The sequence below is a fragment of the Lissotriton vulgaris genome, chromosome 2_1, assembly GCF_964263255.1.
Source record: "Lissotriton vulgaris chromosome 2_1, aLisVul1.2, whole genome shotgun sequence".
Lineage (NCBI taxonomy): Eukaryota > Metazoa > Chordata > Amphibia > Caudata > Salamandridae > Lissotriton > Lissotriton vulgaris.
Genome location: NC_141687.1, coordinates 113,523,704 through 113,537,402, shown reverse-complemented (window position 1 = coordinate 113,537,402; position 13,699 = coordinate 113,523,704). Strand labels below are relative to the sequence as shown.

Here is a 13,699-nt window from a genome sequence, read left to right as displayed (position 1 = left end):
TTGTGAGCCAATAATTAAAAGCAAAATAGTGACCTCTGATGTAAATGGAAGTTAGAGAGTGGAGAGGCTGAGAGACAGAGAGAAAGAGACCCATCTGGTTGCAGAATTTAAAAATGTGAAACCCTTATTACATGGAATCAATGTGGGCTTCACTGCTTGTCCAAATTGTGTGATCCTAGGCACATACTTTACTTCACAGAGCCTCTTTTTTTGTTTAGAATACTTGAGTTCAGGATGTGCGATGTGCAAGCTCCCATTATGTTTGATTTAATAGACTATCATGTTGCCCTGTCTATAAGAAGAATCAGGTCCACACTTAGGGTTTTCATAACTACTGCCTTTTCTCTTAGTTCACTAATGACAATGTAGTTCTAGGCAAGCCATGAATGTTTCTGAAAACTGTAGCTTTTAATACATTTCTGTCTATCCAGAGATATAATTTGAGGAGAAACACTTCAGCGTGTTAAAGAAATATACGTTTTTGAATTTTGAAGAGATTGTATCATATGTTTACATTATGTTTGTTGCACAATATATATGGCGAATGTGTTCATGGCTCTGCTTGTGCACAGACTCTGAAAGCCAAGCCAGACCCATGACTCGGCTTGGCTTGCCCTATTAATTTGCCTGCGCATCCTTCTCTATTTGCAACTTGGGCTTAGTACAAGGGGCCGTCAGTCACTTGATAAAATGATTTGTAAAAGGCAAGGATTTGAAACATGGAGACCTGCCCATGTGCACCGATTGGACGACTCTACTATCAAGGCTTCTTTTAGCAGAATCAAAGAAGAGTGTGTGGTGTGAAAATATATTTAAAATAAGTGATCCCATGGTGTGGCCTACGGGCTGTTGTGTTGTATGTGACGGTAGTCATGTGTTACCAGAGAGAAATACCAGGATTGGTTGGGATGGGCAGGGGTGCAGCTTCAGCCGGGTCTTTGGGTGTGTGACTTCCCTTCAAATGTGTTCTTGAATTGGTAGTTGGGCCTGGGACCCTGAGTCTGGTCTGCTATGTCTGAGTTGGTTTTTCTCATTGTTCTTATTTCACTAAGAGGTTTTAACTTGTTCATTTTTGAGATCAGGGTGTTAAACACATAGTGACTGGGTTCCCAAAAATATAGTAAAGCTACACCCATTAAAGTACTCATTGAAAGGGTGCAAATGTACTACTTTATGGAAGTGACAAACATTGTCAGTAATAGGTTGGAAAGCTGCACCAGATTCAGGTTCCCAGGATCACTACTGGCAATCAGACACCAAAAAGGTGATGAAATGAATGCTTACAAATAGTCTAATAGCGCAATCACTCGTGGTAGTGTTCCAAGCCATCTTATGTCACTCACTTTGTCACTCTAGCCACAGGCCCTCATAATGCAAATCAGTACTGAACGTGTTCCTAAAGGAAACAGCCCATTCCTCCATCCTCCATCCTGCAGACTATTGCTTTTTCAGTTGGGAAATTTGTAACCTCCCCCAACACCCTACCCCTTTCCCCCTAATTTACACTGAATGAGCTATGCCCTTGTAAATACACAATGAGGACCACATTTGATGCGGTACATCAGTCAGCTCAGCTGCCAGTTATCAGAAGGCATGCTTCACCTGTCCGTCTACCTCTCTGAGGTTTGCAACAACATTCTGCAATGTATATATGTTATGGTACTGGTACTTCCAAAGCACCAACCTACCTGGGAAGTAATGGAGCACAGCGATGGACTCATACAGCATTATCTTTGAAAATGTGTGTTTTATGGATATCTCATCATCGGTTGTGCGGCAGAATTGACTGTGGACTGCAGGTAGGGTTCTGTACTGTTTAGTTCATCATGCCCTTTTCTTATACACATGAGGCCTACTACTAGTATAGCGGGTCTTTATCCATGTGAGTACTTACGAGTCCTATTTATCTGAATTTACTTTTATTCACTTTTCAAAACTTGGATGACAACTTTGCCTGAAAAGCTACCAAGTCCCTCTTTACTGTACAGTCTAATTAATTTCTTTCCTGTTTCCAGAGAAAAGCGCATTGGAATTGATTTGGTGCATGATGAAGTGGAGCGAGAACTTATAAAGGAGGTTGAAGTTATCGAAGGGGTTATGGCTTTACTTCAACGCACTTTAGAACAGACCATTGAGCAAATAAGGTAAATATCAGGTCACTTCTTCTTAAATGTGTATGTGGGTCTGTGTGCGGGTCTGTGTGTGGGGTTATGCTCTCTTCTTTCTACAATTGAGTTCTTAGTACTAATACAGAATTAGGAAAGCACAGATCACCAAATTTGAATCAGCAAGAGCTGATGTTTTGTTGAGTTGTCAGTTCATGTCATTCAAGAATTGTTTCCACCTGTTTTGACTGCCACATATATTTATCCCTTTAGCTCCTAACCTCCGATGCATTACAAATCCTACAGTGCCAGACATTCAAATAAGGTATATTTCAGGACACTAAGAAATCGGAGGAAGTGTAATGAGGTCACTTAAACGGAGTTACGATCCATTCACCTATCATTAGCTCACTGAAAAATAGAATGAGAGCAGGTGTCATCACTACAGCCACAGACAGTGATGTGTCCCTTCCTATGTTGAAGGCTTTTGACCCGGTAAGAGCCCCTCAGGTGAGACAAGATGGAGGCTCTCGAATGTTTGTTGCCTCACTTGGACCTGCTTGCAAGTGCGGAGTTATCACAACCAATAAATTCCGACCATGAGGTGTTCATAATTTATCAAATGCCACAGTTATTGCCTATTCCAGCATTTTGGCGAATAATGTGGATATTGGGGCTTACCGTACCAAAACTCTGGTACATTCAATGCTTTTTCCCCTCAAAATTGTGGCAGATTTGAATAGCTGAAGCTTAACGGTGGGTAAGAAGGGTATTTAACTGGTGTTATAAACATGTCTCCACTTATAATTGCAATCCTTGCACATACAGGTGTATGCACAGGGGTCACAATTTAACAGGCTTCTTAAACTCAGAGCTTATTTGAGCGGGAGCGCTCTCTGATGCACTAAAGTATGGCCCCTCTAGTGGTTTCCGATTCACTACTAGAAACTGCACTTTTCACTTGACTTTCCTCTGTCTGGGAAGGAATGACATTTTAAGTTTAGAGAGGAGCTATCAGCGACAGGAGTTGCCTTTTGTTTGTGGGATGGGTTGGGGTCTACGGGGCTCAACCTCTCCATTCGCCCCCCTCCACACCCCCTTTTTATGGCAACTCACTGACTTCCATTATTCCTCTCTTCAGTCCTATAGCTGACTTTGGCCTCCTTGGTTTCCAGCAGAGCAGATACCATTTTAGATTGGCTCCTTAAGACTACAAATAAATGATACTTTAGGTCCCTGGCCCTCCTTAATCCAAAATAAGGTAGTGTCTGGCATCAGGTTCCCTGCATATGCTGGAATTCAGGTTGGAAAGATCTAAAGCTCTCGCATTAATAGGGAAGACGCATACAGAAATGTTCACCTTGAAGTTTAAGCTCAAAGGTGTACATCGCTTCATGGAACGAATACACCAGAAGCAGCAGGAATGAGCCATGAACAACCATTCAGGCAGCTCCTAATATCTTGAGGATGGTTTCAGTGTACGTGTGAGAGAGACAAGTGGAATGCCAGTCCCTGGACCCAGGCGGCCACTGGAACAACCACTGTGCTGACCGTGAGGGAAGCAACCTCAGATTATAAAGTGGGGCAGATGGGCTTGGTGCTGTAAAAGCCTGCTTCAATATCCTCTTAGATAACTAGATCCACCATTCAAGATGAAGGAAGGAATTCAATGTGATTTGTTGTGAGGAAAGTATGTCCCTGTAGTGGTTTCAGCCTTACTGGATCCATTACAAAATCATTTCTGCCCTCCTGGTAGGAGAATTACAGGAATTAAACTATATAGAAATATCTACCTATGATTAGGTTTGATTATATTACAGCTTGTGTCTAGATTAGTACATTGGATATAACAACGAAGGTCACTATATCATTCAGTAATTTCAAATTAGTAACAGATATTCCTTGCAGTCACCTACTTTGTACAGAAACAGAAGTCACTGTTATAATAGAGCAATATGATATGTTCTGTTTTTATACTCAGAATACCACTTTGTAATTAAAACATTAATTTTCAATAAATCGATCATTTGTTTTGTATGTTTGCTTATACGTGTGTGTGTGTGTTTGTGTGTGAGCACCTGTGCGTTTACTTAACACACTCACCAACACAGCACACAGTGTTGTACATTCACAAACAACCCGTAAATCAATTATATATTGTAGGCCGGTGGTGGGAGGGTGGATAACCACAATAAAAAGAAACTCTTTTGTGAACCTAAATACTTCAATAACCCCACTGCTATCAGCAAGATCAAATTAGGATGCACTAAACATTGATATATGGTGAACGGTTCTACTGACATAAATACATTAATAATGGTCTCAATTTATTAAAAAATGTAGTGCTTGTTTATTACATAAAAATTACATACAAATATACTCGTTCTGCATTCAATAATACATATATGTTTAAGTCATGGTCTGGTTGAAACATATATTTCTTACAGATCATCAAACTCCTATCGCATTTCCAATCTCAAAACATCAATAATATTCAGTCTCATTAATATTATTTCAGCAGTGAACACAATGCAATATAGCTCCAAGTACTTAAAACAAATATACTATGTGTTAGACCTGTCAGCCCTAGGGTGGTCTTTCCCTATTTTTTTCGCCCTTGCCTCATTTTTCCCACCTTTTTTTTTTGTTGGCCCTTAGGTCTCCGGGCACCTTTCCATGGCCAATCCATGTTAGGGTGCAGGTGCTCTCTACTCCAAACATGGCTGCCACTGGCCCCTGCTACTGCAGCGTGGTCTTTTTCTAGTAGCACCCTAGTTGCCAGGAGCTGGCTGGGACCCCATACATTGTTGCAATGCCAGCCTGCCATCGCCTGCCCATAGGTAGAGTGGGGAAGCTCCTGGAACCTTCCAGAAGAAAGGCGGAGCCTATTTGTGCCACCTTAGAGAGTGGTCACCTGACCTGGGCATATATAAGCAAGGGAGGGAAGTTTTTTTAGTCAGTTGGGGCATCACTGACCTGGGGGACCCATGCAGGAGATTTAGGCGGTAGGGCCTAGTCAGGGACCTATGCCACTGGGAGTGACAGGGCTTAGGTGCTGCCTCCCAAGTAGAGTGAGGTATCCTAGGCTAGCCCACTGATCTGGCCCGGCGGGAGGGGAACCCAGGGACCATCTTCATTGACCTGAGGAAACTTGCCAAGCCTCCAACTCAAACATCCCCCTCTACAAGAAACCACCTCATAAGGGCGCAGAACCAACCAAGCGCCGAGAAGACTACTTGCCCGTACTAAAGAGGACTACTGGGGGATCGACCAGGTACTTGACTGTGCTGGCCCTGCGTACTCCCTGCTTCCACCTGGGCCTGTGCGGTCCCGCCTGCCTCCCCCTCACTTAACTGTTTGAATTCCTGTCTTGCCTCACCCCCTGCTGAATTGCCTGAGGAGCGCTGTAACCTGCTCCCCTCATAAGTGTTGTAATCTGCCCCGGCTGAAGAGACTGCTGGCCGCCCGCCCTAGAACTGCCTTTGCGCCAGCCCACTGAACTGCCTCAAGCGCTTCCCTGCTGTGCCCCTAAGGAGCGCTGTAAACCGCCCCCAGACGCGATCCTCTCCAAGCGCTGTGTGTCCCTTCAAGCGCTCGCCTGCGGTGCCCGGCGAAGCGCAGAGATTGCCCCCTGGCAGCCCTCGATGCCAGGAGAGGGCCGCCACCGTGTGCTTGTGGGCCGCGCCTGGCCCGAGACTCTGCCGTCCCTGCGCCGGCCTCCGGAGCTCTGGGGAGGCTGCCGCGACCATCGGCCCGGCTGTGACACGACTGGAGCCCCCAGCCCCACAGGCGTAGTAAATTTCTGTCAGCGCGTCAGGAGCCTAGGCCGTGGTAGGCCTGAAGCCAGCTGCTGCCCCACGTGACGGGGGAACACCTCTGCCCCGCCCCTCCGAGCGCCACGCAGCCATTGGTCCTGGCTGGCGCGCCCCAGAGGCGAGTCCCGTGATTGGTCTCTGTAGCCCGGCTCCTCCTCTGTGGGTCCGGGATTGGTTCCCGGGCCGTGGAAGAGCTTGGAGGCCCAGGAATAGCCAGCAACCTCGCTGGAGGGCCCCGAAGAAAGCCCGGGCCCTCCCGACACTGCGAACCTCCGCAAGGGCTCCGGGTGTAGCTGAAGACCAGAAGGTAACCCCTGGGGGTCAAGGAGGGCGGCCGCGGAAGGGAACACGGGGCCCCAGGGTGATCGAAGGGGGCCCCAGGGCCGCCCCTCCCCTGCCGGGACTGGTGCAGGCCCGGTGGCCTTCATTAACTGCCACAGGAGACAGAGAATTGGTGACTGGGCCCCGTTAGCCCTAATCTAGCCGAGGAAGGCCCTGAACTGGGCTAGTGCCCCAAATCCACCGCGGGTCCTCAGCTAAGGGAAGTTAACCCCTGGCTAGGGGTCTGGTTCTACATAGGAAAGTACTGTTTCATGTTGCCTGATTCCTAATATGATTCACTCCTGGAATAAGGGGAGAGTTACTCAAGCTAAATGTCGACTAAGGTAGACCCTGATGCCGGAGTTAATTGTTGAGTTATGAAGTACCCTTGCTTGGTGCATTACGTATTCTTAATGAGGAGCCCATCGTACCTGAATGCCTACAGTGATATAGTGGAATGTTGTATGCCTGATAACTGAGCTGATAATTGAATGCCTTGTACTGAATTCCTTGCAGGGGCGGGCGTCATAGAATATTTATGGAGATGTACTGTATTGCTTATTGACTTACCCCCTTTACTACTTCAATGAAATGGTCATTCTGGGTGAAATGATTTAATGAAATGTTCTGCCTTTGATTAATGCTAAGGTTACTGCGACAAGGGAAGAATATTTTTGTCCAAGATGCAGGCTCCTTGCCGCGGACGATAGGCAAATGTTTGTCGACTGCCCAGAAATTACGAGTTACTGGAGACAGGTTACTGGAGACAGGTGTGTGGGTTTTTAGAGGAGGTAGTACTAACACCTATCACCTGTAGTCCCAGATTAATCCTCTTTGGCCTTCCCCAGGACTACGACATTAGAAATAGTACCTCACAGCTTATCTTTTACGCTATTTTTATTGCCAGAAGAGAGATATGCAAGGAGTGGAAATCTGTAAACCCTCCCAGATGTGCAGATTGTCTAAGGAACATCATGGAAGTTAGCCGCTTAGACATGTTGTGTGGCGGGGAAAGTGCCATTAAGATCTGGTCTCCATTAAAAACATGGTCTGAGAGATAACACACAATGAGTCCAATGATTATGCCAGAGGTTTAGTGGTCCTGTCCTCCCAAAGAGGCAAGGTACATCGATAATGGGAGTTGGACTTGGAGACGACCTACCTCTGGGTGACCTCTGCAGGCAATCCACAGACTCCAGGGCGGAACAATTTAGTCTGTGTCAGTGGCCCGGACAAAGCCCATCTAGAGTTGATATTTTTCTGATGGCATTTATGAGGACAAAAAAAAAGGTTACTGCGACAGGTTATTTTGAATACTGAATTGCTCTCTGGAGGAAGGAACCTAATGAAATGTTTAGCTTTGATGCACTGCTCTAGATAAAATGATTGGATTTTTACTCAAGCTCAGTGTTGTGGTCTCCATCCTTGCGCGTGCACTTATTGTGTCAGTGGGTGTGTGCTGTGTAGTCACTTAAAACCTGAGCTTTCGGGTGCCTACCTGCTCATGCCAGGCTACCCCCGGGGAACTGGTGACCCCAGTTCTTACACTATGGATCCAGATTAGCTACAGTGGGTATGCAGCCCTTTGTGTGGAGGCAGGACACAGCCTATTCTAATGTAAGTGGGGCTATCCCATCTCCTTCCTCTCATCCTTCCAATGATGGCCCATCCAGGCACACCTAAGATCCCAATTGTGTGTGGCTTTCTAGGAGGAATACACAAGGCTCAACAATCAGCTACACTCAGTCATGTGACAAGAGACAGGCTACTGGCACTAATTGCAAAGGCAGGAAAATGCCAGCTTTCTAAAAGTTTGAACAGTTAAGGAGATAGGTCCCGGGACGTAGGGTCGGCTGGACCATATAATACTTTTTAGAAAAACAAATGCCAACCCCACCACTTTTCAGGTGCTCGAAAATTGGAGCAAACAAATCAAATTGAATTCCAGATTTGTTTGGTATATTTTATTTATACCCTTTACTTAGAAATTTTTTCAACATGTAAGATCAGACAAAATGTCTGAGAAAGACACTCAACATATAACACTTAGCATGGAACAATACAACAAAGTAATACAAATCACTAGAAAAATTACAAACAAACAATTATATGATACACCTTTTGTCTATTGAGTGCTAGCAAGCGATAAATCTTTTGCACATATTCAAACAACACTCAATAAAGCAAAATCAGTATTTCAACTAGATGATAGAGACACGTTCAAGGAAAAATTGAAGAACATAAGTTAATTAATCAGTGAGACTCAGAAATAAATTCTGTATCTTTCATATATTCTTTCAATACTGCCTTTTCCTTGAACGTGTCTCTATCATCTAGTTGAAATACTGATTTTGCTTTATTGAGTGTTGTTTGAATATGTGCAAAAGATTTACCGCTTGCTAGCACTCAATAGACAAAAGGTGTATCATATAATTGTTTGTTTGTAATTTTTCTAGTGATTTGTATTACTTTGTTGTATTGTTCCATGCTAAGTGTTATATGTTGAGTGTCTTTCTCAGACATTTTGTCTGATCTTACATGTTGAAAAAATTTCTAAGTAAAGGGTATAAATAAAATATACCGAACAAATCTGGAATTCAATTTGATTTGTTTGCTCCAATTTTCGAGCACCTGAAAAGTGGTGGGGTTGGCATTTGTTTTTCTAAAAAGCTTTCTAAAAGTGGCATTTTTAAAATTGTAATTTAAAATCCATCTACACCATAAGTTTTTATATGTTACCATTTTTAAATGACACTCATAAAATGTAAAGCTATGCGAGAGACAGGTCATGCAGTTTGTGAAAAACAAATTTACAAATTGGTCACTATCAGGTTAAGTAAAACTAAAAAAATAAAAATACATTGCACCATGCCCTTACGGCCATCCAAGGCATACTCTAGGGGTATCATATATATTTTAAAATGGAAGGTTTGGGTCTGGCAAAAGGTTTATTTTGCCAGGTCAACATTGCAGATAACTGCACATAGGCTGCAATGGCATGCCTGAAACATGTATAAAGGGCTACTTAAATCCTAAGTCCAACAAAAATGAGATCAGCAAAAAAAAGTAGGAGGAAGGCAAAACGTTTGTAGGAAGTCCACCCTAAGGCTGACAGGTCTAACACATATATGCTAACTAATGTGACAAATACCTCTTGAGCGTCCCAGACAAGATCACAAATCACTCAAGTCATCAATCTTTTACCACAGAAACCACACTAGTGGGAAATACTCTCTGAAGAATAACCAAATCTTGGGATGCCTTGGTAAACCCTGATTGATAAGACTCTTGTGTACCTGTGGTGATTCTAAAGCAGCATTTGTAGCTAGTATGTGTGCCTCTGGAAACAAAATTATGTCTTGGGAGTTTGATATGGGTACATATAGATACACTCTGAATAGCGCTATCCCAAACAGTGGAAAACATCACCAAGATGCACTCTGGAATATCTTTCAATAATTGTAATCAATGCTTCTTGAATTTTCATTTATATATCTTTATGCAGAAGTTTCTTTAAATGTATTTTTACAAAACAATGATTGTATTCATCATGTTTCTTAATCATGCGCCCAATGCATTTCGGGCCTTGCCCTTTTTCAGGGGATTTTTTCTGTAATCAATAAAACACACAGCATTTAGCATTTAAATCAAAATCATATTTTCATTGTTGAGTAATACGTAGGAAAATATCATCCCTGGTGAGTACCTTATGTCCCGAAGTGCACATTTCAAACTGGAGTAGTGAATGGTGTCACTCGATAACGTTTTTGATGAAAAATGAGTACAAAAAAGTTACAAAATCATTAGATGCAAACTGAAAACTAAATACCAAAGAAACCTTAACTTTGAATTGACACATCATGTCATGGTATTATAAACAACTGCCTGGGTACCCCATACCTTATATCACAGTTATTCAGAATGTCACCTGAAACCAAAAACTTACACATTTTATCGGTAGGCTCGTGTAAAGTCATCACGAATGGAAAGTACCTCGAGTTATAGTATAAGAAACCTGTATATCAATACAAGAAAACGCTGTTGAATGTATCAGGCTAGCCACACTTACAACAGCATATAAAATCATGGTTCAAAAGTTAAAACAGATGGAAACTCAGACTTAATATCCGATGGCTCGTAGAGTCCTGTTTCCTGAGTTTGGCACGGGTTCAGCTGGCGAATAAAAATACGCATAAATATCTAATTACTCTCTTTGTCAAGTCTCTATGTTAAATAATCAGAAACATCGCTTACCCCGAGTTTTTCAACCGCGAGCCTCCTCGGGTCCTCGCAAATTAATTCGATTTCCATAACCCAGTGCTGAAGTAAATCAGCAGGGGTCTGCCTCACGTGACTTCAACCATAGAGATAGAAAGTATACAAAAATGCTGCGGGATCGTTAGGAGTAATGGGAAGAAAGACCTCCGTTTGAGATAATCAAAAAAGACAATAACTGTCAACAATAGAATCCTCAATATTTCTGGAACAACCAAAAACCTTAAATGTTGTAAAAAGTGAAAACAAAAAAACTCAGTGTACGCTATATTAATAACCTGCTTCAGGAAATGTTCACGTAATGTGAAGTGATATCACCAAGTAAAAACAGAGTGTAGCAGAAGTAATCATGGTTATAACAACTACTGTGCATGTCAAAACATGGTACACATGAGAATAACTTATATATATGGCAAGATGGTTAAATATGTCAAACATATTCACATGACAATTTATCTTCAATGGCGGAACTGAATTAACAGTTTGTGTGTCACTTTAAAGAAAGCAATTTAAGTCTGCTTGCTCATGTGTTGCAAGATGGTTAAACATGTCAAACATATTCACATGGCAATTTATCTTTGATGAAGTGACTTAATTAAGAGTTTGTGTGTCACTTTAAAGAAAACAATTTAAGTCTACACGCTCATTCAATCCTTTTGGATGTACTGCATTTAAAAAAAGTTGATCCACTGTATTTCCCTGCGCAGGAGTATTTGAGTTTGCTCCAGTACCAGAAACTGTAACTGACAGGCGTTGTGGTTATGAGAATTACAATGTGTAGCCAATGAAGATTTAGAATTTTTTGTGCAGATATTACTCTTGTGTTCAATCAAGCGTGTTTTTCTTTTGCGTTCTGTCTTGCCCACATAGGCAAGTCCACACGGACATTTCGCGCAAATAAGGACTCTCACACAACTCTGAATATAGCATAAAAGGTCACCTTTATTACCAGGACAGCCAAAGACAGACCCGCAACATAAACTTTTCCAAACAAACCTTTTGCTTTATTTTTAACCTTTCCATATAAACCATTTCCATTTCCAATGCTTTATTTCCAAATATCATGACTTGTTTTTATACCATCCGTATGTTTTCCTTCTTCTTTCCATCTCTTCCCCAACCTACCCTCCCAAGCCCTCCCCCTTAGAGAAAGGATGAATCCGCTCTAGATTATCCAATCCCCATAACACACGCCGACAACACAACAAAAAGAGTCTGCCTGTAGTGTCCTGAGGTGACATCTTGACAATTTGTCATATATCAGAGATATTTATGCATGTACTTATTTATATATTTATTTCTTATCTTATTCGCTGTTTTTTTTTTTTTTTTTTTTTATACACATAACAAACAGTGACACGCGACAGTAAACAAGAACACCCTACCCTCGATTTGTGCAACCAGGGTGGGTGGGTGGGTCAAACACGACACCACCGCTCCTCTCACTCGGTCAGAGTGACGTCAAACCCACCCTCCCCTCCCTTCACTTGGACCTAGCCCCTCCCACCACCCAATCAGGCCGCGTGAGGTCGTCCGTCGCGCGAAATACCCCAGGGGGACATTGGCTTTGCCAAGTGCCCCTGGGGACCCATCGCGCAAATAAGGACTCTCACACAACTCTGAATATAGCATAAAAGGTCACCTTTATTACCAGGACAGCCAAAGACAGACCCGCAACCTAAACTTTTCCAAACAAACCTTTTGCTTTATTTTTAACCTTTCCATATAAACCATTTCCATTTCCAATGCTTTATTTCCAAATACCATGACTTGTTTTTATACCATCCGTATGTTTTCCTTCTTCTTTCCATCTCTTCCCCAACCTACCCTCCCAAGCCCTCCCCCTTAGAGAAAGGATGAATCCGCTCTAGATTATCCAATCCCCATAACACACGCCACCCAGGAAAACCTCTGAGTTTTCCTGCCCCACCCAAAAACCTTCCTCCCAAGTCATAAATGGACCGCTCAAGTCATTGTAAGAATTCCCAGTGAAGGAAAACACTGCCTTTATTGTTTGTCCACTCAATTTTTTGGTTTGGAACACCACAAGTCCACACACCATAGATTGGCCAAAGTGTCTCTAAGTTCCATCAAGTAATAGGACTGACCCATCTGCAAGAGATGAACCCCATCATTCCTCAACAAATGCAAAATTTCATTGTTAAAATGCTCGTGTGCGATGACCGTGATGCCCATTGCCACACAGTACGATTTCAAAGCCTTGTTAACTTTTCGGCGAGCCCTTTCCACCGCCGCATGAACCCTGGCTCCTTTCCACTGGCTCCTGTACAAAAATTCCGTCCACACTACCCGGGTCCCTTCCCACCTGTCTTTTATCACCGCCAAATCAAGTTTCATTTGCTTGATTAAAGCCAATCCAGAACAGTCAACCAGATCGTTTTCTCCTAAATGTAGGATCAGTAAGTCTGGAATGCCCCAAACTTCAGCCATTTTATTTAGAACCGGGAACAACTCCCCCCATTTCATCCCCCCTAAACCTTTCCAAATCACCTCATGGTCATTACCATACAAGCCCAGATCTCTCCCACACAGCTGCTGTTCAGCAAAGTTCGCTGCCCATTTCACTATCGAATGGCCGACAATCCAGGTCCTCTTTTTCCGAGGAAAATCCGCCACTCGACCTGTGATGGAAAAAGGAACAGTAACCAACTCAAAACCCCTCTCTTTTTTTAATTTTTTTTTTTAAACATTTACAACCTGACATATTTAAAACAACAATTGGATTTCCACCGCCCGATTCGCTGCAACTCCTCTTTCCCCCAACCCAACCTCGCTGCTTCGGTAGCTGCACCGATTCTGAAAGAATGTGTCCCAAAACATTGTGGATTCTCCCCCACCAACACCAAGGCCTTCCATAACACAGCTAAAAATTGGAAACAATTCAATTGTGTTTTATTCTTATGGCGAAATATCCCGCCCTCTTGAAAGACATCGGACTCAACAAATGACTCCCACTCCCCCACCGGACAACAACCCCGAACCCCGCTCCTACCCAGACGCACCAACATCCCCTTCCCTGCCTGGTCTGTCTTTGACTGCCTGAATGTAATTTGCAACACTCCATTACCCAGGATTTCGATATCCGATGACTGGATCCCCACTTGATTACGCAACCCCAATAGTTCTGATATCCTAAATGCACCAAAGAACAACCATACCATA

The 13,699-nt window shown here is 43.1% G+C and overlaps 1 protein-coding gene across 1 annotated transcript in view; it reads left to right on the top strand.

Annotated features, from left to right (window-relative positions):
- Positions 1 to 13,699, top strand: part of TEKT1 (tektin 1) — a 213,572-nt gene that overhangs the window by 64,200 nt on the left and 135,673 nt on the right. The window contains exon 4 of the mRNA XM_086958477.1: positions 2,016 to 2,144. Coding sequence (XP_086814603.1) covers positions 2,016 to 2,144 — 129 coding nt within the window. The remainder of the gene's footprint in view (positions 1 to 2,015; positions 2,145 to 13,699) is intronic.